At 42.5% G+C, this 26,016-nt stretch overlaps 1 protein-coding gene across 3 annotated transcripts in view; it reads right to left on the bottom strand.

Moving 5' to 3' along the window:
- pns (DENN domain containing pinstripe) overlaps positions 1 to 26,016 on the bottom strand; it is a 272,629-nt gene that overhangs the window by 32,607 nt on the left and 214,006 nt on the right. For all 3 annotated transcript variants that reach the window (XM_076201930.1, XM_076201929.1, XM_076201931.1), the window contains exon 2: positions 8,005 to 8,114. In XM_076201930.1, the coding sequence (XP_076058045.1) occupies positions 8,005 to 8,114 (110 nt within the window). The remainder of the gene's footprint in view (positions 1 to 8,004; positions 8,115 to 26,016) is intronic.

Raw genomic sequence — 26,016 nt, 5'->3', positions numbered from 1 at the left:
CAGTGGCTTGTTTATGCGAATATGGAAAAAAATCGAATTAAAAATTTCGAACTTAAGAGCTCCTAGCCAATTCTTTTTCTTATTACGAGTACCCACCTCCCATGCATCTTGCTAACCAGGAACAGCAGTCAGGCTAAACAAAACAAACAACACCTTAAGAAACGCATATACAATTCTGTGGCAATGGGGAGGGTGGCGAGACATCAGGAAGAAAAGTAAAAATGAACGAAAATACACTGCATAGTGAAATCAGGTATAGGATAGTTAACTGAATCGTATTTTAGTAAATTTTGGTTGGGTTAGGCAAGATGTTGTGAGTTTATGTCAAACGAGACTTTGTCACATATTTATAATTTTTCACATGAAAAGTGTAAACATTTCCATCCCTTAATTCACACTTCTTTCAAAACAATTCATATGAAAAAAAAATAGGTAAAGCATGATTGGTCTAAACATGATTCAGGAGGTGCTAAGATAAGGGTGGAGGGGTGTGGAGTGTATTCAGGGATGGAATGGGTGGGAATGATTTTATGCCTTTTTCTTTTTGGCTACCCCCCTTGTAAGGGGGAAAAAGCCTTGGTATATGTATGTATGTATGATTGGTCTCCATTATCTTAAGCAGTGAATATACTTTATGCATTTTGGCTCGTCAGATCCAGCTCCACATCATACGAGGTACTACCCCCCAACCGGCCTGCGCCTTTCTTGTATTTTTGCTTATCTGATATTCTGGGCTAACACGATGAATGTGGGTTATGTGTGGGAGGAAAGAGGCCTGGCGGCAATAAATTCTCGGTTAACACAATTCTGTCCAGTTTTCCCTCTTGCGAAAACGAAGAAAATATAGCATTTCAGTTCAGACTGAACATGCCAGTTTTGTTTACCTCTTGTATTTAGCGTACCCATGGGAGAGGGTGATGGATGGAAGGGTGGTTGATATGGCATTAATGGAATGTAGTGGTACACAGGGAAAGAGTAAGAAGAGTGATCATCATGTTCTTGGGGGAGAGAGTGGGGGAATATGAGACCATTTTTTGGTGGAAGGTAAGTTGAGAATGGAGAATAGGTGGAGAAAGAGGAAAACGGCGGAAAGTAGAGAGAGTTGCTAAGAGAAAACTGTTAAAGAGAAGGAAAAGGAGCCGGTGGCTTTGTAAGCGGCAGAGGCATGGAATTTAAGACAGGCAGAAAAGAATATTTTGAATGTGTTTGAAATAAAATGTCTGAGAAGTATGGTAGGGGTCACTAGGTTGGGTAGGGAGAAACGAGGAAGTGATGATGAGATCGGGAATGAAAAAGTCTATGACGGATAGGGACGATGAAAGATTATTATTGATATTGATGAAGGTGGAAAAAGAAGTCACGGGTCTAGTTCCGAGTTTCTGAGTTTATTCCTGACCGGTTTCGCTCTATGCTTCTGCTATGAAGAAGCACAGAGCGAAACCGGTCAGGAATAAACTCAAAAACTCGGAACTACACCCGTGACTTCTTTTTCCACCTTCATCAACTTGTCACAATGTACCAGCATTATTGGTATAGTTTGGACACAGAAAGAATATGTGAAGAACGATGAGTAAAATAGATGTGGAAGGCAGAGGTGGAGGGTTGGACATGAGGGGGCGACCGATGATGAGATGGATGAATGGGGTGAAGAGGTGGTCAGAGAGAGGGGTATATGTTAAGCAAGGAAAGGAGAATGCAGGAGATAGGGATGTGTGAAGAGTTGCTGTGTATTGGTGATACTGTTATGCAAGGGAGGGTTGGGGGATGGGTAGGGGGGGGGTGCTTATATGTGAATGATATTTTGACGCATCCCGAAAGTATTTCTCCCCGTCTTCTCTTTTTCTGCATGAGGGAACGGAGAGGGGGGGGGGTGCTGGAGGGGAGTGCAATAGGTGAGAGTAGGTGCGTCCCTTATAAAGAAGGTACCTGCTTTTAGTACGTAGATTTACCGTTTGAGCGTTGGCAAATTTCCTCCCAAAAGTATTTACCTAACCGTTCAAATACTAATACCCTTCCGTACCGAAGGAAACGTGCAGTACTCCATCTACAATTCTAAGCATTTGTTTTCAATTGTATATTTGCCAACTAGCCTCCTTTTTCGGAAATGAAAATCTGGAAAAAATAGTAAAGAAGAAACTGCGACAACATTCATCCGCAGCCCCTCAAAGTGTAACCTGGCAGTATCTGCCAAAGAACACCTTAGGTTATGGGGTACATCTTTAAGGTCGTAAGAATTCAGCATCTGCAGGTGGCATTTCCTCTACAAGAAGGGAAACGGCTATTTTCGTACGACTCTAGCTCATAAGCTATTTTTCATTTTCTAATTTCTCCTTAACCTGCTTCCCTCTTGAACACCTGACCCATGCCCGTCACTCATTTTTGTCTTAAAATCAATAAATAGCAAGATTTAAATTAAAAACAAACTACGTTCCTTGCATGACAGCGTCCTCAATCGTTGGTTGCAGCGTCGCCTGGGAAGAGGGCTTGGGGTCACGACAACCGTCCGTCGGCTCGACATTTTAAAATCCCACCTCGTCTGTTAGAAGGGTATTGACGTCAAGAAACTCTTCCTCGCCGACGGGATGGTCCAATATGAGCCGATAAAAGGGGCCATAATCAATAGATCATTCCAAAGCGAGAAGGCGAGGCATCAGAGCCCACCCCGGCCAGAAGCGGCATCGGGTCCCTATACTCGCAAAGACGTTCACTTTGACTTACATTACGCGAACAAGAGAGAGAGAGAGAAAGAGAGAGAGAGAGAGAGAAAGAGAGAGAGAGAGAGAGAGAGAGAGAGAGAGAGAGAGAGAGAGAGAGAGAGAGAGAGAGAGAGAGAGAGAGAGAGAGAGAGAGAGAGAGAGAGAGAGAGAGAGAGAGAGAGAGAGAGAGAGAGGGAGAGAGAGAGGGAGAGAGAGAGAAAAAAAACAATCAAGAGAGAGGAGAAAGAGAAGAGAGAGAGAGAGAGAGAGAGAACACGAGATAGATCCATGAAAAATAGAGGGGGAGGAACCTAAATAAGCGACTATATAATAACATGAGCCCAGTTCATTTATAACCACGCAAGGCTGATACGGTTAACTTAATAAATAAACGAAAGAGAAAGGGTAAACACGGTAATATTAGCGAGACGTGAGTCACACCAGACACGTGATGTAAGCAGAATGAAACCGCCTTTATTACACATGAACTTGAAACGGATTCCCCTAGCGTTCGTCCAACGTGACAGCAATAAACCCAATCCGCTGACATACGTGTATGCGTCTGTGACATGGCCGGGACATGCCTGTGACAGCCGTCCAGTGCATCCTACTGGGTAGTCAGGGCAGGAACACGCATCACATGGGTAGGGGAGAAGTAAAGAAGGTGGAAAAGGGGTGGTGAAGAGTTGGGGTGAAGTTTCACTTCAACGCTGGCAATTCTAAAACATCGCGTGATAGTCCCTTATTTTGGCTCCTCCCCCTTAACGAGCAAAACATTTGCAGTTCCAACGCAATGTTAATTCCACTTCCATATACAGTATTTCTATGCATAGGAAATGTGTTGTGATGCAACACCCAGCAACATGGCCACTGGTTCTCCATTTCTTCCAGAACTACGGGAAACGTTAGTTTTCTTCTCGGCGATAAACACAAGGCACTTTTCCCCTTACAAGGGATCCTCCCTTGTAAGAGAAAAAAAACACTTGGTATATAGACAGATAAACACAACACTGCATATACAACAAAAGCTGTAGACGCAAACATGTTCCCAAGGCCTGTGACCTATTGTGACCTTAGAAAGCGACGGGACCTCCTAGGTCATCCCTCTCATCCCACCTCCCCAACCCCGCCGGGTGAGGTTCAATCAAGACGAGGTCTGCTCTGGGAACACAAGCAAATACTGTGTAGCCTGAGTGACCAGACGTCCATGGTCAGTGACCTCACACGACCTTACAGGCCAACGAGATCTATCTCATGTCAATCCTCGGGTAAAGACCCTGGGTCAAGTTTTATCTGGACCGGTTCTGTGAGGAATGCCAGCGGCTGGGTGTGCACGCGCACACACATATTGGGAGACTGGAATCCACGAGCGTTGTTTTTTGTACAATTAGACAAATACACACACAAATATCTTTCCATATATACAGTATGCATACATAGAATAAGGTGATATGGCCCGAGCTGGAACAAAACATGCTTTGGAAGTTAGGTGTGAAAATGGGAAAATAACGGCAGTCAATTCTGTAACTATAAATGAATTTGATGCTAGGTATGATAAAATGGAGAATAAAACACGACTTCATGAGTGTTGGTCATTTCCTGTATACTAAAATTAGGCAAATTGAGAACACCACCCCCAACACACACACATGCAAAGTTTACGAACAGGACTGTAATGAATAACATTGAACAGGAGATGGGCAGTAGCGGAAACGTGATGTTACCTCAGGAACGTAGCGTGAACGGCGAGGTAAGGGGGAAGCAGTCATTCGACTTCATTACCGAACCGGATCGGAAACGAAACCAAACAAAACGAAAAACACAGAGCACAAACTAAGAGCCCATTTCCATTGCCACTGCCTTGTCTGTGCTTTCGAGCACGAGTGTAAAAGGCAGCGGAACAATGGGGGCTAGATGGAACAAGGTATAAGAAGAAAATGATGATGATTATTATTATTATTATCATTATAAACGATAATGAATAAATAATAAGAATGATAATAATATAAGCTGAATAAATATGGAACGAGAGGTGTGAGCCAACGTTCAGTCGCGATCAAAGCCCTAAACATCTTTATCATTCTATTACGCGAACAGAACAGATAAATATCCGACATATGTTCTCTTGTATAGAAAAATAACCGCATATGCACGGTGAAAACTACAGGGTGGTGTACAGTACTTTACTGCAGACGTTTACTTAAGACGTTAAGGACCAAACAACATTGGAGATTGGTGGTCGCAGTTGATCAAGTGGTTTCTTTTTCTTCAACTTCTTGAACATGGTCACTGCTATTTTCTATTGTTGTTCTGGCAACTGCTAGATATTTTAAGTAAATACTGGATCAACGTGTTTGACATCAGAAACAATAGGGCAAAAACGTAGGGGGTGAGGAGAGGATTCAACACCGAAATGGGTAAATTACGGTAGTCGTGCATCATCATCAACACCTGTCGATCACGACTGAACACGGCCGCACACACAAACACAAGTTTACACTCGGACACGCGCACGCATACGAGTAGGTACTACAGCGAACAACCGGATCTGACCCATGTCATATCACATCTACAGAAACGCTTCAGTATAAACGTCTAAACAATACTACAATAATTTTATGACATAAGTGACTTTTCGTAAATAATGTTATTGTGGCTGCAATAAAAACAGTATTTACGCTATTTCTGATATATCAATAGCACTGCTCTTACGCGGAAACATCTACACTACACACATTTATTTCTATATAATTGCAATTTCACGACGAGACAACTATAACAAAACATCAGACGTCCACCTCTGCACACCAAATGTAAAAGTCATGAGACAGTAGATGCCCTCATATTTCTTTTTACAACAAAAATTCAGCACAATGACAAGAGACAAAATATCCTCAGGAAGGTAAAGTTTAAGAGAAAAATGAAAAGACAAATACACTTTGAGATGGTGGAGGTCCTGAGGAGAAGTACGAGCATTACGGAAACAATACAAATTGTCTGTGTAACAATCAAGTTCGATGCTCGCTGGCCGGGCGGGTTAGAGCGTCGCTACTTGCGGCGGAGGTCTAGGTGATGGCATTGCGAATCCTGCCACCGGCGAGTTGGACCAAAGGCATGGTCCATTCAACTCTACGCTACAAAGTCCTCTGTAAGGGGAACCGTCCTGACCACTGATAGGGGGAGTTTCGTGACGTTAAACTGATTCAATCATTATCAACAATCCAGTTACTGCGTGATCTACGAAGATGAGTCACGCATGTTCTTTGGATCCGCATCCATTGAAACTTCTTTATTGAGCGTAAACACTCAAGATGACCGATCCGTACCGAGTCCGAGACATTTAGACTTCGAATTAGCAGCATTCTCTTCGATCTTTTCTTTTCTAAGTGGGCCTCTCCGGGCGTTTAATATGTTATCTATTTACCGATTTATCCATTGTCATTGAATTACTACCTTCCTACCGCTCTTTAAACCATGTAAATTAATACGAGACCAATGTAACGGGTCAACAAGCTAAAGAGAAATGAGATTACTTCGGCCAAGGTCACGGTGGCTCTTCTATCGACCGTCACTGGAAACCGAGCCTCATAGCCAGTTGCTGCAACTCTTGTTCTGGTCTCACAAGCGGACGGGCGACTGCTGATCCAGAAAGACGATAAAGCAGAAAAAAAAAACGCAATCACACGGGAAAAAACGGCAACGTGGATTACGAACTGGCTGACAAGTGTTTTTATTGGGCTGAGCCGGCTTCCCGTGAGTAAAACGTCAATAAGAAAACAAAGGAAAGAATTTTGATTACGGATTGAAAACCTGGGAAGAATACTGGGGAGAAATGTCACTGCCTAACTTTTGGCTTGCCTTTCTCCTGTTTTTATTTTTTTCTAATCTACAGTGAGGTGAGGTTCCTGCATGCATACATACGCACAAACACACACACACACATGTGCGCGCGCACCTCGTGGCGCGGTGGTTAGAGTTCTCGCCTGCCACAACGGCGGTCCGGGATCGAATCCCGCCCAGGGTTGAAATAATTTCAGTATCGCTGCGCTGCGGGTTGTTACTTCAACTCTCGTGGGCGGGGAGCTGGGTATGTGTGTGCGTGTAAGGTCACAGTATTACCCATAGATCGGTCATACGAGCTCCGAGCTCTCTTCTGAGAGGTTAATAACTGTCAATCACGAGATCCAAGACCAAGGTTAATCACACATACACAGTTATCTAGAAATAATTTTCTAGGCTCAAAATATTAGACTACGACAGACTATAGAAATCTATAGTGACGAGAAGATTCTTGGTCTTCTGGTTATTAAGAGAAGCCGTCGATCGCGTGATCGTGCAGAGAGAGAGAGAGAGAGAGAGAGATGGTATTCGATAATAATACAACCCGGACTTCTGGTACGAGTATAAAATATCTTTAAGAAATTCATGCAGAACTGCACATACGAACTATCACACATCTTACAACATGATTTAAACTCGCAAATGTCAAAAGAGATTACGTTGTGTACCATGACAGACTAAAGAAAGCCGTGTGATTCACCATGGTCTTGGATCGCGAGCTGGACTCGTGATCGACAGTTACTACTCTACCGACTGGGAGTCCCATAGCAAAGTTGGATGTGACTTGAGTGGCGACACTCAAGGCATTTCTCGCTAGCATGCTACTTGCTTTTGCTATTTCGTTTGAGTAGAAACGACTTCGGCTATCATCCGTTTTTTTTTTCAAATTTCCAATGTCAAATTACTCTTGTCATGTAGTAAGAAGCAAAATGACAAACTAAGAGAAGTTAAACTTATACGAATGTTAGACACATCGTTGCAATGTTCTTATAGAAGCCTAGGATATTGTAACCGAAGTAGTTTCTACTCAAAGTAACAAAAGCAAGTAGCATATTAGCCTTGTGTGTTGCCACCTTGAGTAGTGAAAATGCTGTGAAATTGAATCTTTGAAGAAATGGTGCCAGAAGTACGAATTATTCGTGTTCTCGAAAGCATGAACATAAGCTACTCTAGGTCATTATTCTCTCTCTCACTCACACACACACACACATATATATATTATATATACTGTATATATATATATATATATATATATATATATATACACACACACACACACACACACTGGTTCGATCTGAAGCGAGAGAAATGCACCGAGGACTGACACTCCAAGACCAGCACCACTCCGTCCATAGCGCACTTTACTCAAACTGGCCTATTATTAAAATTAGCATAAACTGCAAATTGTCAATATATCACTGTAAACTCAACAAACCTATTATTACTGTTGTCTACAATCCCTACTCACCATTTGCACCGCATCTTGGTCGAAGGGATTGCTGGGGGCGGAGTCTGGGTAGTACCCCAGGACCCGACACTTGTAGGAGCGTTCCAAGGGCGTAAGCACGACGCCATCTCCTGCGGGAGAGAAAAGGCAAAAGTGTTACCATATATGGTGAGTGTGACCTTGATCCATCGAATCCCAAACAAGGTCAAATGACCTTGATCCATCGGATCCCAAACAAGGTCAAATGACCTTGATCCATCGAATCCCAAACAAGGTCAAATGACCTTGATCCATCGAATCCCAAACAAGGTCAAATGACCTTGATCTTCTAGAACGTCAGCTGTGCGGGACCTTCACTTGCAGATGACCGCCGTGGATCCCATCGAGGTAGTACTTTTTCACTGCATTTGAGACTATTGGTCTATCAAGTAATAAAGTATAAATGAATGGATATATATTTGCTGCACATTAGTTTGCAAAACGTGAGGGTAAATAGGTCACACACACACACAAATAATGAGCTCTGAGCTCACTGCCGTAGGGTGGTGTCTGGCTGTCTCGACAGACTGCAGCAGATCCGAGGTGAATACACACACACACACACACCACGAGCGTAGCTCCCCTTCCCGTAAAATGCAACTAGGTAAATACACACACAAGTAGTGATCTAGCAAATCACGGATACCAGAGGCACGTTTTAATATTCTAGTATATTTTCCAAATGGTTTTTCGTTCCGATTGTTGGGGATTTTAGAATTTTAGAATCCTTACACGAAAAAAATACCCGTGCAGATGTAGGAATTATGCCTAAAGGAGGCTGACCGTAATCATTTGACATCTGAGAATGTGTCAAATGTACACAAGTAAAGAGGATGGAGTATGAGCACTGAACGATGCTTAGGCCCGTTTACACCAGCGGTTTGAACAGTGGTTTTTAGAGAAAAAGAAAAAAAAAACGCGGTTGTGTGTGAACGCCTCCACTGACTTACACTGTAATTGAACCGTGGCGGTTGAAACCGCCGGTGTGAACAAAGCCTTACGGTATGCCCCCTCTCCATTTTCCTTCGTTTTGTCTTACTCCACCCCCCCCCCTCCCGTCTACTCTGCCTCCCAATCAATTCGCCCTCCTTTGAGCTCGTGTTCTTTCGTTGGTGTCTCCGGTGAGGCTTTGGCGTGACCAAACACGGTTAAAAATCCATTAAGCTATCTTCACCGCAGTCGAGAGTTCATTCCATTACAAATTCATAGAAATTTAGAACACAGGTCGAAAGCGGTTATCAACGTCGGTTGTAATTTGAATTTGAAAAACCACGACAACTATTACCTTTGCACTTCAAATTTTGCTCCGAGAAATATGTGGAGAGTTCAGTTGAATTTTTCCTTTAGAATGAAGTGGCTGGTTCTTGCCATTCGCATGAAAATTTGTACGCTGAATGTGAACGCTTTCGGCAAAGTTCAAATAGTGGGTGTTCATAATCACAATGTAGGGAAAATGCATGTTTGTCACTATACTGACGGACAGTAAAGAGAGGGGGAAACGAGGTGAGGAAATGAGTGGTGGGATTTTGAAAAAAGTAACATAAAAAATAGAAGAAGAAAATTAGAAGGAGGAGAAGCAAACAAAATAGTATCATACAAGCACCAATTGAGCAATAATAATAATAATAATAATAATAATAATAATAATAATAATAATAATAATAATAATAATAACAATAATAATAATTAATAATAATAATAATAATAAAAAGGACATTCGTAGACGAAGTACAATCGATGTCGGATGTAGTATACAATTCCATTTCCCATAACTGAGCGTCGGTCTTTTTCGACATTTGATTAAAAATATGAATATTCAAACAAACAAATAAAAAGATAACATAAATTAAGCATATAAATCAACTGAGCTGGCCTTTTCGACATTTAACTAAGATGTCAAAAATCAAACAAACGAATAATCACAAACGCATAAATTAAATAAAACAATTTAAAACAACAAATAAATAAAATAAAAATAAGAAAACAAATAAATATGAACATTCAAATGAAGTTATGATCTTAAAATATTATTTATATTTCCGTATCCACTGACGAACCACCTCACAGCAAATCCACGTGATACGTAAGACGGAAGGTTATAAGGTCATTGTAATTACCGTCACAAGTCAGGGTTAAAGTTTTGGAGACGGGTCTTCCTCTAATCACCCTAATAACGGACCATCGATCCCTCATTACTAACTAATAACCCGTCTAAAGGGGTTATCACACTGAGCTATTTTCCGCCGACATCCTACCTCCAACCTCCATACGAATAACTAGAATACAACTTCGCTTACAGAAATCTAGACTTCTTTTAGAACATTTCAACAATATGTCTAATATTCGTATTTGTTTACATTACCTTAGTTCAACATTCGGCTTGGTGAAATATGACGGAAAGACAATTTTATATTTGGACAAAAGAAAAAGAAAACATTGTAACTGAAGTCGATTTTACTTAAACGAACTCTCAACTGTTGGCGCTGGTGAAACCCGTCGAAGCCCAGTGTGATAATCCCTTAATCTGTTTTGTTCAAACACCAACATATCCCTTTCGGGCAAAACATTGGTCATAGAATCTAAAACGTTCCTCTTTGAAGTCTCGCCTTACTATTCTTTCTAGAAAACTCGCTTGGGTTTTTTGCACTCTCGGCCATCATGGTTTTGACCCCCCCCCCTCATCCTCATCTGTAGTCATCACGGACATCAAATAGATTATAAATTATACATGGTCAAAATACTCTCTTATACACATACAGTCCCACGGCGCATGTATAAAAATACAATAATAATGACAACAATAATAATAAGTAAAAGAATGACAATATAACACAGATAAATAACAAATTATAGAAAATAAAATAAACAAATAATTAACATCAATTTCAAAATAGCCTCTGTCCGAACCAGAAATTTCCTCATTTCATAAGTGTGAAAGTCATGCGCTTATCAGACGATAATCTTCTACACCATCGTCCCAGATGTCTGTCCTTGTGCCGCCACGACGCATCTCACCCCGTCTCACTTCCATCAAGCCATCACGGCTCATAACGTAAGGAAGACGATAAGGAGTCCTTGTTGGAATCAATCGAACAATAAAAATATATACACATAAGTGAACAAACAATTAAACAAACAAATAAGCAGATAAACAAACAAACAAATAAGTAAATAAAAAAATCTCTGGTCGATTGAGAGTCGTGGTCAAGTGGATCGAGCCAGGTGCGGGGAAGAGGTGATGGGAACATGGGCGCGTGTGTGGGTCTCTATGGGAAGCGATCCATTAAATGATACAGAGAGTGTGTGTGATTCACCATGGTCTTGGATCACGTGTTGGATTCGTGATCGACAGCTATTTCCCTTCCGGAAGAGAGCTCAGAGCTCATATATGACCGATCTATGGGTAGTGGCAACGGGGAACTCTACCAGCTGCGCCACGAGTTTGTGTGTGTGTGTGTGTGAGAGAGAGAGAGAGAGAGAGAGAGAGACTAGATGGGGGGCACTTAAGGCCTGAAAGATGTTTTCATCACAGCAAGGGCAAAAGGTCGAGGAGATGCTGACAAGATTCTGCTCCTGACCTCAGAGCTGCTGACCCAAAGGAACGAGAGAGAGAGAGAGAGAGAGAGAGACACCAGCCTGTCAGCAACCGAGCCTGAGTTGCCACTTCGTGTTTCGTACAAGAACGTACGAGTAATGTCACTTCAGAGGGCCACGCTACTTGTCCGTCTCAAACAGTACCAGGTACCGAAACCCTGGACACACAACCCGAGAAATAATCTTTCACAAGTCGGTTAATGACGGTGGAAGTAGTCAGCATATGCCTGACATATCCGCAGCCTTCGTCAGTCATGAATGCAAGACGCTGACTGCAAGGGCAAAGTACTTGAAGGATAATAGGAAATGCAAATTTCCATGCAGGCATTTTGATACGTGGAACAATACGAGCAACGAAAAAGTAGACAATAGCAAGAGAACCGGAAGCCAAGTCTGAACGATGGAGGCAGACTGTCGCCATTCATGAGCATATTTTTGTCCTGTATATTAATTACAATTAGGTAAACACACGTGCAAATATACGTGCATACACAATTATCATTCATCAGTAGTCTTTGTCCGGTCATCGTAAAAATTAATACAAACAATTTAATCCACGAAGAAAACAGAAATCCATAGAGCATTGCGGTGCAGCGTGATTATGAGCCAATGCGTGGACGTCAGCATCTTCCCTCCCCCTGCACCCCCCACCTCATCTCTGACCCGTCAGAACAAAGGTCTTACGGATGTCAAATGTGCAACTTTCTACGCGTAAACACGAGCAAAATGTGAATGCGAGGCGAGCACTGGACAAAGGCACGACAAGTGTCACGACGATGTCAAGGAAATATTCTGCTGCCTCGGGAACAATGACGACGATCACACACACACACACACACACACACACACACAGAGAGACGGGGTGGAGGTGGGAGTGTGCATAAGAAAACAGAAACAGCAAGACGTTGTCGTCGTCAGCGGATGCAGATACTCGTTGGGCAAACCCATTTCCAATAGTTTTCCTCCACTGCCAACCCTAACCCCCAACTACTACCCACTCACACACTAAAGATAAACACACTTTTCTAAAATATTTTCATCCCCTCGAAGATGCTTTAAACATGTTCGAGTCAAAATAATAATAATAAAGAGAATCTGTTAGTTAACCCTATTGGGAACATCTCCATAGAATTCGGAAACTAATATTCGTAATGGAAATGCCCTTCGAACTATGCCAGATTATCAAAGGCGTCTTTTGGTATCAGATTTTTTTTTTTTTTTTTTTTTGGGGGGGGGTTGTCGAATATTGGAGAGATGTTCGAATTCTAAATTCCCAACAGAGAAGAACTTGAATATACTTGTAAACGTTATTGCACTGATATTCATATTTTCGAATTAACAAAACCTTCGTAACAACAAGTCCTTTATCTCTCAACTCGTTCCTAATTCACTGCGATGAACAATACTGGTTTTGTTGTCATAAAACCTCACAAACACTTTGTGACCTTTCAAGGTGTCCGACGCCCCCAATTTTTAAAGAAACACTGGCCAACAGGTCGACATGTTAGCTACCTGCTAGTCACAGCGCCTGTCCCTTCGCCAGTCCAGCCAGAACTTTTGTTCCTTTATCAAATCCGCAGCCCCTTTGCCCCCACCCTCAAAAAATAAATAAACAAATAAATAAAAAAGCGAGCGAGCTTCGAATCGGCTCGCTTACAGCCGGTTTTCATGATTTGATTACATCACTGTCACGAGTGATTTATCCCATAATTGTCGCACACATACATACACAATATATATATATATATATATTATATATATATATATATATATATATATATATATATAATGGTTACTGGCTGGATCAGACTTGGTTAAGCACGGCTAGGTGAAGTTCAATTAGGTTAAGCTAGGGTTATTGCAAGTAAATCTCGCTGGTTAGGTAAAGCTTGATCATAGAGTGACATTCAGAATACCTTTAAATACCACTGTCACTATTATTAAACATATTGGAGAAGACAGAATGGGGAAAGAGCAAACACAAGATTACAAGAGAGCTCCCCTCCTCCCCCACTCACCCACCCACCTTGACCGATGAAAGAAAGAAGGGAAGAACGACACACAACATTGAAGTCTTGTCCGACATGGCTACAATGGGTCCGTCTCAGGGCTGAGGACCTACAAGGAGCTTCCGCTCATTAATCCTCTTTAAGTCTTGGGTTAATTTGATGGGCCGCTGCCCAGCACGGTTGAGCACGTGGGGGGGGGGGCTCTTGGGGGTTGAAGCGCTGCTGAAATGATGATGACGATGATGATGATGATGATGGTGGTGGTAGTGATTATGATGATAATCATCTCCCGTGGACGCTTTCTACATCACTAACCCATCTACTCGTTACCTCCTTCAACCCAGTGCCATGTATTAAATTTATTAAGGCTACAGGCGATTTCACGCTAGGGGAAGCGGGGAGTAGGGTGGATGAACTTCGAGGTACAACTATCGAGACTCCTTCAGGCTGTCATTGGTTCCTCAGCTGCATATCGATAAAGTTCTTCACGGCGAATTTTCGCCTCCTTGCACTTCGAATGTAGCTGTTCCTCCCACTTTCAGAAGCTGCTATCTAGCTGTGGTACCCGTATCCACTGAGGGAGAAGGGGTAGGTATGAGTACGACTTCTAGGAGATAAACTTGCAACTTTTATCTCGTAAACGATCTAGAAGTCAAATTGTTTTCTGGCCTTCTTACCAATTCTCAATAAAATATGTATTCTTCCATAAGTAATATACATGGTCTCAATAATCTGCAAGGTAGTATTTTTTTATCTTCAACATGTAATTTGAATTTTTTTTTTTACTGTAGATTTGAAATTTATTGTTAATATGTTCAAGAGAGAGAGAGAGAGAGAGAGAGAGAGAGAGAGAGAGAGAGAGAGAGAGAGAGAGAGAGAGAGAACATCTAACATAAGTGTCTACCCGTTGTCTATCCGGCAGAAGGAAACAGCGGTAAAGATAAGTATGTGGAGGAAGAGCAGGTGGGAGGGGAAAGGTAAAGGGTGGGTGTCTAGTCACGCCTCGTCATATGGGGGATTTCTTTTTGTAGATTACATAAGACATAAAAGGCAAATTTTCGCCTCCTTGCACCTTGTCCAGGGCAGTGGACAAGGTGCAGGGATGACCCGTCATCCAGGAGGTGCTCAGATAAGAGGGAGGGTGGAGGGGTGTGGAGTGTATTTAGGGATGGAATGGGTGGAAATGATTTTATGCCTTTCCCTTTTTGGCTACCTCCCTTGTAAGGGGAAAAAAGCCTTGGTATATGCATGTATGTACATAAGACATGTTTTACCAAAATGAGAGAGAGAGAGAGAGAGAGAGAGAGAGAGAGAGAGAGAGAGAGAGAGAGAGAGAGAGAGAGAGAGAGAGAGAGAGAGAGAGAGAGAGAACATCTGACACGAGTGTGATCTACCAATTGTCTATTCGGTAGCAGGAAACAGCGGTAAGGAAAAGTATGTGGAGGAAGTGCAGGTGGGAGGGGAAAGGTGAGAGGGTGGAGGGAATGGGTGTCTAGTCACGGCTCAGCAACAAAAAAGAGCTCATTCCCCTGCATCCTCGGATACACCTACAGACGCGGAAGGAGGCGCGGCAAGACCCACGCCACCAACCATCGACTATTGAAAAACATTCTCTCCCAACACAAGAGACTTTATCGTGACCATTGAGAATCGTTCGGACGCATTTCGAAGACCCAAAGAAGGAGTGTGGGGGGGTTGGGGGTCGGTAAAACTTGAGATAGTGGTTGTAGTGATGGAAGGGGATGATGAGGAAGATGTGGAGTTGGGGGGGGGGCGAGGAATAAGACAGGAATTTATTTGGGTAAAGAGGAGGAAGAGGAAGACGGAAACGGACGACAACGATGATCGAGGCTAGGTGAGGAGAGTAGGAAGGGAATGGAGCGAAGAGAAAGTTGAGAACGAGGAATAACAGGATAACGACGAAGAAGGGATGAGGGAGAAATGGCGATGGAGAGGGAATGACGTGTGTGTGTGGGGGGGGGTTGTATAAAAGACGTCTTCAGACTGGGGAGTGTGTTCAGTCTTAGTCGCCAAATAATGACATTCGACAAGTTTGTGGGGAAGGATACATGTTTAACTTATAGAGTCTTCCCATATATCTTCCCAAAGGCTCTCACTCCTTTCCCCCTCCCACTTCCATCTCAATCCCGTCCATCATCTCTTTCCTCTCCATCTCCTTTCTCTCACTTCCCTCTCATTTTCTCCTTTCATTCCTCCACCTACGTTTCACCTTCATCTCACTCAACCCGATCCCAAGCCCAAACGCTGACGTCACGAGATATATATCAACAACTAAGTATGTTATCCTAGTTCTTGGAAGAACGAACTCGGCACCGCAGCAGACTCGTCTTCCGTGAACCCAAAAGAAGAGCCGAAGTTTTCGCGCGCTAATTTAAATATTCATGACGTCTCTTCATCCTAATCCTAAGCAAGGCTTGGACCACGACATGGGAGTGTATACACGTACAATATATATGTATGTAAATAATGATTGTTCTGTGATGTTACATTCAAACAGGATGCACAGTGAACGCGCCTCATTTTGAAATCAACGGTAAAACGTCGTCGAGCACTTCCCGCCTCAAGCCACGCCTTCGCCCGAACGCACCCAACTAATTAACTTGAAAGCATCACTCCATCGGAGCTCAAATGTCAACCAATGCTCCCTAAAAGAACACGCGTGTTGAAAACCGTAAGTGAAAGAGGGCTGGAGAGGTCAAGAGGACAGAAGCATGACGCTGAACAGTAGCTTCAACTGAATCTCGCAGCTCACACGCTGCCAAGTAAACAGGAGCTCAGCTTCAATTGGCTGCTGTAGCAGCCTTCCCCCATCTCCCCACTCTCGTTTTTCCCACCCCTCTCCCTCTTTTAGCATTTCCTCCACGTCACTCATGCGCATGTCTGTAGTTATATAGTGTGTGTACGTGCAAGTGCGCAAGCGATCAAGTGCGTTTCCACTTAGGTGAAGTGTAGCATAAGAGCGCTTTGCGTGAGCGTTGTTTACTTATGAACGTGTGCAAGAGTGTGTGGAAGCTCATGCAATCCAGTAGAATCCAGATACAATGGTTCTCAAGATATCATTATATGTATGTATGTATGTATGTATGTATGTATGTGTGTATGTATGTATGTATATATATATAAATATATATATATACATATATATATACATATATATATATATACATATATATAAATGTATATATATACATATATATACATATATATATACATTCATATTCGTGTCCCTTTTCAACCAGTCTACATTTCCACTGTAATATAAACACCAAAGTACTGTTTTCGCTTTCTTCATAACACAACACGATGAAAAATAACAAGTCCCATTCTATAATAGCTTAAACAAAAAATTACTAACACAAATAACACGATAAATGTACGGTAAATTCAAATTTCATTTCTCGTTTAGTACTCTAGCTCTAGAAAGGGCTCTATAGAGGTGACTGAGAAACTCGCTCCAGCAAAAGAACATGGCGAGGTGAGAGCATGTTCAGAAACGCCCGTCGGACGACGACGATGACGGAGCGACTCCTGATTTACCTGCCCCTCCCCTCCTATTCCCTTGCTCCTCAAGACTGACGAAGAAGACCAACGCGTGACAAGAATTCCCCAAAGAATCTGAAAGATCGATCTCGCCGCGCTGTCGAGTGACCCACTTTAGTTCGGCGCAAGCAGACGGGGACAAAGAAATGGCACTCAATACCAATCACTTCAACAGATGAATAGAATCGTCTGATGCTGGCTATGTCATGATCTTTAGATGCACCAACTTCACCACTTTAAGCTGAGCCCTTTCGCCGAGTTGTTCGACTTGAATCGTTTATTCTATCTCCCGTCGGGTGATTTTATTCTGTTTAAAACCATATATACACACAACCTCTGCAATTAGAATAAATGAACCAATCGAGACAATATATTTTTTGGATATTTCCTGTTCACAGTTCTCTTTATTATTTGCCCCCTCTTTATAGTTCTCTTAAACGCCTGTTCCCGTTCGCAGTTGTCTTGAGCACCTGTCCCTTCTCGTACCATCCAGCTCTGCGTCCATCACCCTTCCTCTCCACGCCGACGTCTCAGCGTCCATCACCCCTCCTCTCCACGCCGACGTCCCCGACCTGACTTCTTCATTCGCGTCATCTGGCCTCGGTTTTCTCAAAGCATCCAAGAATTGTGTGTTCTTCACCTCAACTGGAGTCCCAGCTTAGGGACTCCACTTCTTGAGGCATTTCCAATTAGCCTTCTTTCTTCAGATGAGATGTTTTATCCCTCCACCCAACCCCGTCACTTTTTACTAAGCTCGCCAGACGATTTGGCAAAGGAGGGCTGGTTGAAGAAGTTGCCCATTTCTTCGTCCGTGGCCATTCTTCCTTTCTTGTTCTCATCAAAAGCGTCTTGGGGTCAATAGCATCTCAACCAATCTCTGCTCTTCGAGAATGTCAACACCGACGACGATTGCAATTTACCCCGTCCTTCTTTTTTCTCTGTCCCTCTTTCCTTTCATCCCTCCCGATCTTACCTTTTCTATATCATCATCTGTTCCATAACCACAACCTCTCTCATCTCATTCCTCCTCTATCCCCTCTTTTCATCCTCTCCTTCCTGTCCTCACATTCACACTTTTCTTCCTCTCTTTTCTCCTTCATCATCCTCTTTCTCTTTTCATCCTCATCTTCTCTCTTATTTCCTCTCCATCTTTCACACGCCATTTCCACCTTCTTTCCCTATTCCCTCCTCTTTTTCTTCTCCATATCCTCCTTCCTCCAATTCCTCTTTTTCTTCTTCATCTCCTCCTTCCCCCAATTCCTCTTTTTCTTCTTCATCTCCTTCCCCCTATTCCTATCCTCTCCCACTTTTTTTCTCGACTTCTTCTTCTCCTTTCCCACCTCTCTCTTCTTCCTTTCCTCCTCTCCCTCCTCCGTGCCGACCTCTTGGCTCACCTGCAGGCTTTCATTCGCGCGCTCAGCCCATCCAAGCGCGTCACCCAGTCTCGCGCTGAGGGACAATAGAAGAGGGGTTGGGGGGGATTTGTGAAAGTCGAGGGTCGGGTGAGGTTGAAAGGGGTTAAGACTTGGAATAGAGACGAGAACGATGTAATCTGCACGTGATAAGTAGAAGAGAAAATGAGAAAGAGAGAAGAGAAAGGGATATGAGATGAGGGAGAGGTGGAAATGCGAATGGGAGAAATGAGAGTTCGGGAGAGCGGAAGGTGAGAAACGAGTGAGAGGAAGAGAAAGGAGAGAAGATAGGGGGGGCGAACGACGGAAAACAAGAGTAGGAGAAAGAGAAAAGAGGATAGCAATTGAGTGACGAGAAGAGAGAAAGAAGAAAACGTACACCTATACGCGTGTCTGTGTCTGTTATCACACACAAGGTTTATTCAATTGAGAACCTATTCTCAACACTGTAGGAGCCTCTTCCCTTCCTCCGAAGGTTCCTGGTGACCTATTGAATCCTCAAGTCAACAATTCTCTCTACATTTTAGGGACTTGAATTCGGGTGGGCGGGTGCGGGAAAGGGGGGTGGTCACAATTTATTATTATTATTATTATTATTATTATTATTATTATTATTATTATTATCACTCCCACCAGCCGGGCTTGTCGGTACTACAAACAGGAGCAGTGAATGGCGGACAGAGATAGGTGGCCCGACTACGGGGAATCTTGCTGATTACGTTGCCCCTCCCCCTCCCATCCCTTGGCCCGGGCTCTTTCTCTCCAGCCGAACGAGATCTCTCGCCCCCCCCCCCCGCCGGGGAGGTGTTTTTATGATCATGGAAATGTCACTAAACTACATGGGGAGTCTTCTTCTAGCCCCATAATTCACCCCCATGTTTCGTTCACGGTTCCACCCCCTTTTTACGATCTGTTATCTGGTTCGAAACGTGCCTTCCTGTGACTCGTAATAAACTCGTTCATTCTGCTGAGGTGGGGGAGGGAGGGGGAAGGGGTTCAAATCACCAAAGCGAGTAACCTCCAAGTCGAAATTGTGGTTAACGTTGCATTGTCTGGCATCACATAGTGAAATTTTAGAAATATTTACTTCTGTGTGGTTCAGGATATCTTATAAGCAAGCCCTTGGCTCTTAAAAATATTTACTTGAATATTTGCATTTAGTATATATATATATATTATATATATATATATATATATATATATATATATATATATATATATATATATATATATATATATATGTCGCTAGTAGCAGCGATGCAACTCAATCAAACCTGGCCGTCGCGAGCCTTGATCGAAGGTACCTCTGAGAGTGAATCCCGCTCGGAACCATTATGCTACACTGGACGTATAAAAGCATCGATACCAGATATGAAGTATTACATCATAGATAAGGCTGAACACTACAGGCCTCAAGCCCATTTTCCAAAATACCCAACGTCACCAACAGTCGGTCAATGAAAGGAAAGGATTTCACGATCGCCGTGCAGCTGCGCTTTAGTTATAAAAGAAAATACGAATATTCTGAAATACTGTGTAATGGCATACGTCCTACTTAGACCCATAGTTCACGAACACTACCCGAGGCCTCTCTTCAAGGAAAAGAGGCTTTGCCGAGTACTATTTCGGGCCACTTAGATCATTTTATTCTGGCCAAAATCAGACGGTTTTTCATCTGCTTCAGTTGACAAGATTTACGAAATCGGGGAATTGCCGTAGTCCTCCGTTGTCGACAAATCACCAATGATTCAATCATCGTTGCGTCCTCTCGTTAGACGCTTCTGAGAAGGATGACAATGGTAGAGTATCATCTTCGGTTAGATCTTTCATTTTATACCCTATTCCTCTGAAATATGATCTACAAAGATCACAACAGAATCTGGAAAAAGGAGGGGGAGGCGTGCGGTTTAACATTGGGAGTTTCAAATGTCACAACATAATATCCCTGATTGTCCACGGTCTATAAAAAAAAAACACTTCAATAGATTAAAATAATACACAAGTAACTTTTTCTTCCCTGGAGAGATAAAAAAAAAGTCTTTTAATGAAAACACGACTGATGTTTACACGAAAAAGTAAACACCAACGCCATCTGCACCAGCTCGAGAGGAATCTCGTCGAAGAAATTATGTGAGCAAACAAACCACAGACTATAAGTGCTATTGCTCCCTTTCGCCTCCTGCCTACTGGGCTTTGAGGTGGCCTCGGGTGGCACAGTAAGGTTACGACACCTGAGTATCCTCACCCAACCAACTAGGTTCTTGGACTCTACTCGCACTCCAAGTCCCGTCACCTCAACGACTTAATCTTAACACACCTAGATTTGGAACTTCACACCATCCCAAGGATTTTGTCTTATCACTTGGTACCATGCGGTACTATTATATATATATATATATATATATATATATATATATATATATATATATATATATATATATACATATATATAATACTTTGTAGTAAAAACAAATACATTTTCTTCTTTTTGTCTGATATGTTTGTGGTTGGACTAACGACCCTTATCCGCCCCCAACTACGCTAAATCAATCGTCATTTGCCAGAATGAAACATACACAATGCGTCACAGGTGGAGGTAATATTCTCATTTGTGCATCTGCCTTTGCCTCCTCCCTTACCACCAGCCTGTTGCACTGTACGGAGATTAAAGTCGCTCCGAACAACGCGTGCGATTGTCCCAAGAAGTAGGAAGGGGGGGGGGGCAAGGGCTGTGTCCCTTCCCTTTGTCTCTCCCTTCCCTACCTCCCTCCATCCGAAGAACTTGTGAACCGAGGGGAAAGGATAAGGCAGGGAGCAGAAAGGTACGTGAGGTATCAAGGGCAGAGAACTGGACAGAGGAGGGGAGGAGGAGGTGGAGAGTGAGATGAGAGAGGAGGAATAAAACACGGAGGGGAGGTAGGGAGCTACAAGGCCGATTCCCTTATCAAGTTACACACCAATACCAACCCTACAGCCAATCCAATCTCTCTAGGCAGCGACACCAAGGCGTGCCCATAGGGTGAGAAGGGTCCTGGCGACGCACACGGCGCCTATGGATTGAGCCAATCCTATCAAATACAATGCTGTGGCTCCTCTGTGGGCGGGAAACCGACCACAAAGTACGTTGATGAACCAATCTCCTAGAAATCGCCGTCCCACAACACAGAAATTGAACCAAATCGTGAACATAAATTTGTGCGCAAACATAAGTGATGGATGGCTATGAAGTATGGATGACAATATGTAGCTCGCTATAAAAAGAAAAACAGGTAGAGTTGTGACGAATGGCAACTTCGCGCCACCCTATGACGTCATGTCGCTTTTTTCTTTCCAAAGCGAATGGACTTTTAAATTGAATTTTATATCCCATGTGATATCACGGGCAAATGGCCAAGTCTAACCTCTTTTAAACGTAATGAATCGAGTGGTATGGGTACTAACTGCATTAATTCTAAGTACACAATACTTTAAAGACTTAAAAAAAAAATCCCTGAGAACCAGTCACGCAGCATTCTTTTGACTGAAGACTAATATAGACTCAAGAAGTTATCAGTTTAAATCCTCACGTCTCTCACTTTTCCTATCCTCTTTAAACCCCTTCGTTCCCACCTCTACGAGTCCCTCTTCTGATCGATATTGTCCTCAAGGATAGAAGCGCTGGATATTATGACGAAAGACGTGGAAAATCGATACAAACGGGCGTGCAAACGGTCCCTAATGAAGGGGACATACCCTATGACCCGCTCTAAATCACAATGGCTAATTCGGTTAAGTCACCCGTGGAACGTTCCAATTCCTCACGATTTCCCCAAACTCGGAAACAGACTCTGTGACCTCACTATTATATCGATCCTCTTGCCTTCATTACGCAAGTTAGTCTAACTCCTACTACTACTACATCCCTGATAACCAATGCAATTCTTAAAGGATATACATATTATATATATATATATATATATATATATATATATATATATATATATATATATATATATATATATATTTCTTATACCCGTAACCCTGTAATTACCTCTGACACCATGCCGGGAAAAAATAAAGATTTTGGAAAGGTGCAGCCAACTGGGATTCCATTTTTCCTTTGACGTCATGTCGGCTCCATTGTTGCTCCTGCCTCCTCCTCCTCCTCCTCCGACTAAATGGGAACAGAAAGGCAATGTGCTCATCTGCACCACAGCTGAGCCAGCCCCCCCCCCCCCAATACACCACACCTGGTCCATGCGGGCCAGCTGCAGCACTGCACTGATGCAGAACATTGATATGCATTTTTGTTGCAATAGTGAACAAAGGGTGAAACACTAAACAACAGAAGCTGACGAATTAAAAAATATCATATATCAGAACAAACAGCAACATTGCTAATATTACCATATCATTATTACTATAATTACTGCTAATTTTACTCAATTAATTTGCAAAATCCTAACAAACCGTTTTTAATACCGACGCGCGGGCCCCACGCCTCAAGCGACGTCCTCAAACAATGATCCAGCATGGCAAATATTTGTTTTCTCTAGCGGCCAATACCGCAGCAGACGCGCTCCAAATAGTTCTTGGGGCAGTGGGGAGATCGCACTTGTGTTTACACAACAGCTTCGCAACTTTCTCCCCCTTGGTCCGACACATATAGGTCTAAGGTGAGGAGAGGGTTGGGAGCGGTGGGAAGGAGGGGGGGTCAAAGGACAAGACTTCCTGTAAAGGAACAAAAGATATATTCCCATTTTCTTCATTTTCTCTGGTTGTGACGTCATGTCGCTACAACAGTTCAATATGGAATGTGCAGTACAGGGTGCAAACGTGCCCCTTACAAAAAAAAAAAAAAAAAATCCAGACTACAAAAACTTTACACCCCCTGCCTCAACGCAATGAGATGAACTGAAATCAGGTTATAACCATACTAATTATAATCACATTACTTTCAGGAATAATAAAAACAACTTAGAATTCTATTAACGTAAAAAAGCTAAACATATATATGGATAGTCCTGATATTTCGTGGATGGGGGTGTCAATGTCTTCTGCTTCAGCACCGCGCGCAGACCCGCAGACTTGCTTACCCGCTTATCGGCTCTAATCTAACTTGACCGCGAAGACTTTCTGCCTCGGTCAGAGATGATAAGATCCTTATCGGATCCATTGGTGTAAACATTGATGGTCTTGCCTTCAAAGCTTTCCCTTATCGCTCTTGTGATCGAGGTTTCTATACATCTCTTGTATTTTTGATGACGCAACTAAGTCAATATAAGGACTTTGATCGAAACAAAAAACAAGTTTCTTATTCTAATACCGCAGTTTGCACAACGGCCACAATGAAGAGTGATAATCGTAAAATAATGAGACTTATCTAACTACTAAAACAATCATTTTAGTGGTCTAAAAACTTCAAAGGGTTTCTTCAATTCATATCTATTTCTGAAGAAATCTTATATCAATGTGGGAATCTAATTGATGCATTTACACTATATTTGCCATTGGCATTTTCACCTCGCGCAAAAAAATAAAATAAAATAAAATAAAGAATACAAAATAAAATAAAAGACACTAGAAGCACCATTATCAATATACAAGTAAACCTATTAACCAACAAGCCTGCTGGAGGGCTACTTGTTTATCGTCGCTCCATTAAGCAATTTTCTTTATCTGTTTATAAAGTTCTTCCAGTGGTTACGTGTTGGGATAATGACGATGGCTGATGACTACTGTCATGATAACGGCAAGGCACATTAGTCAATATAACAAGGATCAAAGGTTAATTTACGAGTGACGAGAAAAAACATTTGCATAATATCGGCAGAAGCGGTAAATGTTATTGTTCATGGTGATGACAATATTGTTCCTGCTACTGCACTTATTTATATAATACTATCACGAATTCAAACAACTTATTTTTAATTCCACAACTAATGGAAATGATGGTGTACAACAAAATCTTTCCTATTTAGATACACTTCAAGATATTGGTGCTGCCATGACGTGCACGTCATTGCCTGGGGCCAAACAGCTACACAACGAATGTAATTGTACACTCTTTAGGCAATGGCGCACTTTCCCCCTCCTCTCTAAAACGTCACCCTGCCGAAATGCTTCGTCAAATTTGCTGCCCCGCCTCCAGCTCTCCTCGCCCCCCCCCCTTCACTTCCACTCCCTCCTCCCAATCTTCTTAATCGATTTATAAGTTTTCTGTTTTCGATCGAAGAGGACTTCATGAAAACGTAGAATTCTGTACGCCTCCCTAGCACTACATGGTACTCGTGTATCATACTCGTAGGACGATGTAATCTATGTTACGGTCCTAATCAGGTAACTTTTATACCTAATAACCGCCATGGCTCGCCGCAAGTACCAAACAGAACCATGTCGAACGCCTGCGTGAATCCTAGACCACAGGGGCGTTCCGGAGGCGTTCCTTCACCGCCCTTTTGCGACAGTTGTAATTATTATCTCCATAGACACAGACTAATGTCCAACACACCTACATAGAAAGAGGAAAAGTTGATGAAAATATAACAGATCGACAACATAAACTAATTTCAGGCAAATCTTGATAAGCGGAGGCTTATATACATAAGCCCATATACTATAAACACACACGCACACACACATACACGCAGCTATACACAGACTTGAACAATGCAACCGTCAATACGTTACATTCACCACGCACAACGCACCTTCTCTTCAATTATCAACAACTAAACCTTTATAAGACTCTGGTTATCATCAGATATTACTTCAAGTTCATTACAAAAATCTACAGAACATTTTTCTCCATATGCACAACGATCAATCACAACGCGAGTGGAGAGTGACAGCACTGGACCTCACAACTTGGCAACACCGCCAACACCTAGCAACCATATTGCGCACACCTCAGGTTGTTGAGCTTGGCACAGGTTAGGTTGCAATCGCATTGAGAGAGAGAGAAAGGTGCGCGGGAAGGTGTGTGTGTGTGTGTACGTGTGTGCGTGCACATGTAACAGCTGATGCAGACAACAGTTCACTGACCAATTTTTAAATAAATGGTAATACAAGGTACACAAATTTATATTAAACTAGGACCATATATGGAACATTACAAATCATGATCCACCAAAATACAGGAACTTGTAATATTTCAACACAAGTTAAATTAAGATGTGCTAAACAAAAGGAAAAACAACGTTATATTAAATACAAACTTGCATTTCCTTCTAAGCTTTGCTTTCGCTAATCCCGCCAAAGATCGTCGCCCACAGGCTAGGGCACAGGTGTGCAAGCCTTGGCACGCGTGCCAAACATGGCACACCAACGACATTTTTGGACACAATAAATCCCGGATACAAATAAATCTCCAACTTCTTAGTTAAATCTTGTATTTCAATTTCCCAATAAAATATAATTTTGTTATACACAGACACACA

The sequence above is a fragment of the Oratosquilla oratoria genome, chromosome 18 (assembly GCF_046742065.1).
Source record: "Oratosquilla oratoria isolate Oo_2021 chromosome 18, ASM4674206v1, whole genome shotgun sequence".
Taxonomy (NCBI): Eukaryota; Metazoa; Arthropoda; class Malacostraca; order Stomatopoda; family Squillidae; genus Oratosquilla; species Oratosquilla oratoria.
The sequence above is the reverse complement of the archived record's forward strand: the minus strand, read 5'-3'. Positions and strand labels throughout refer to the sequence as shown.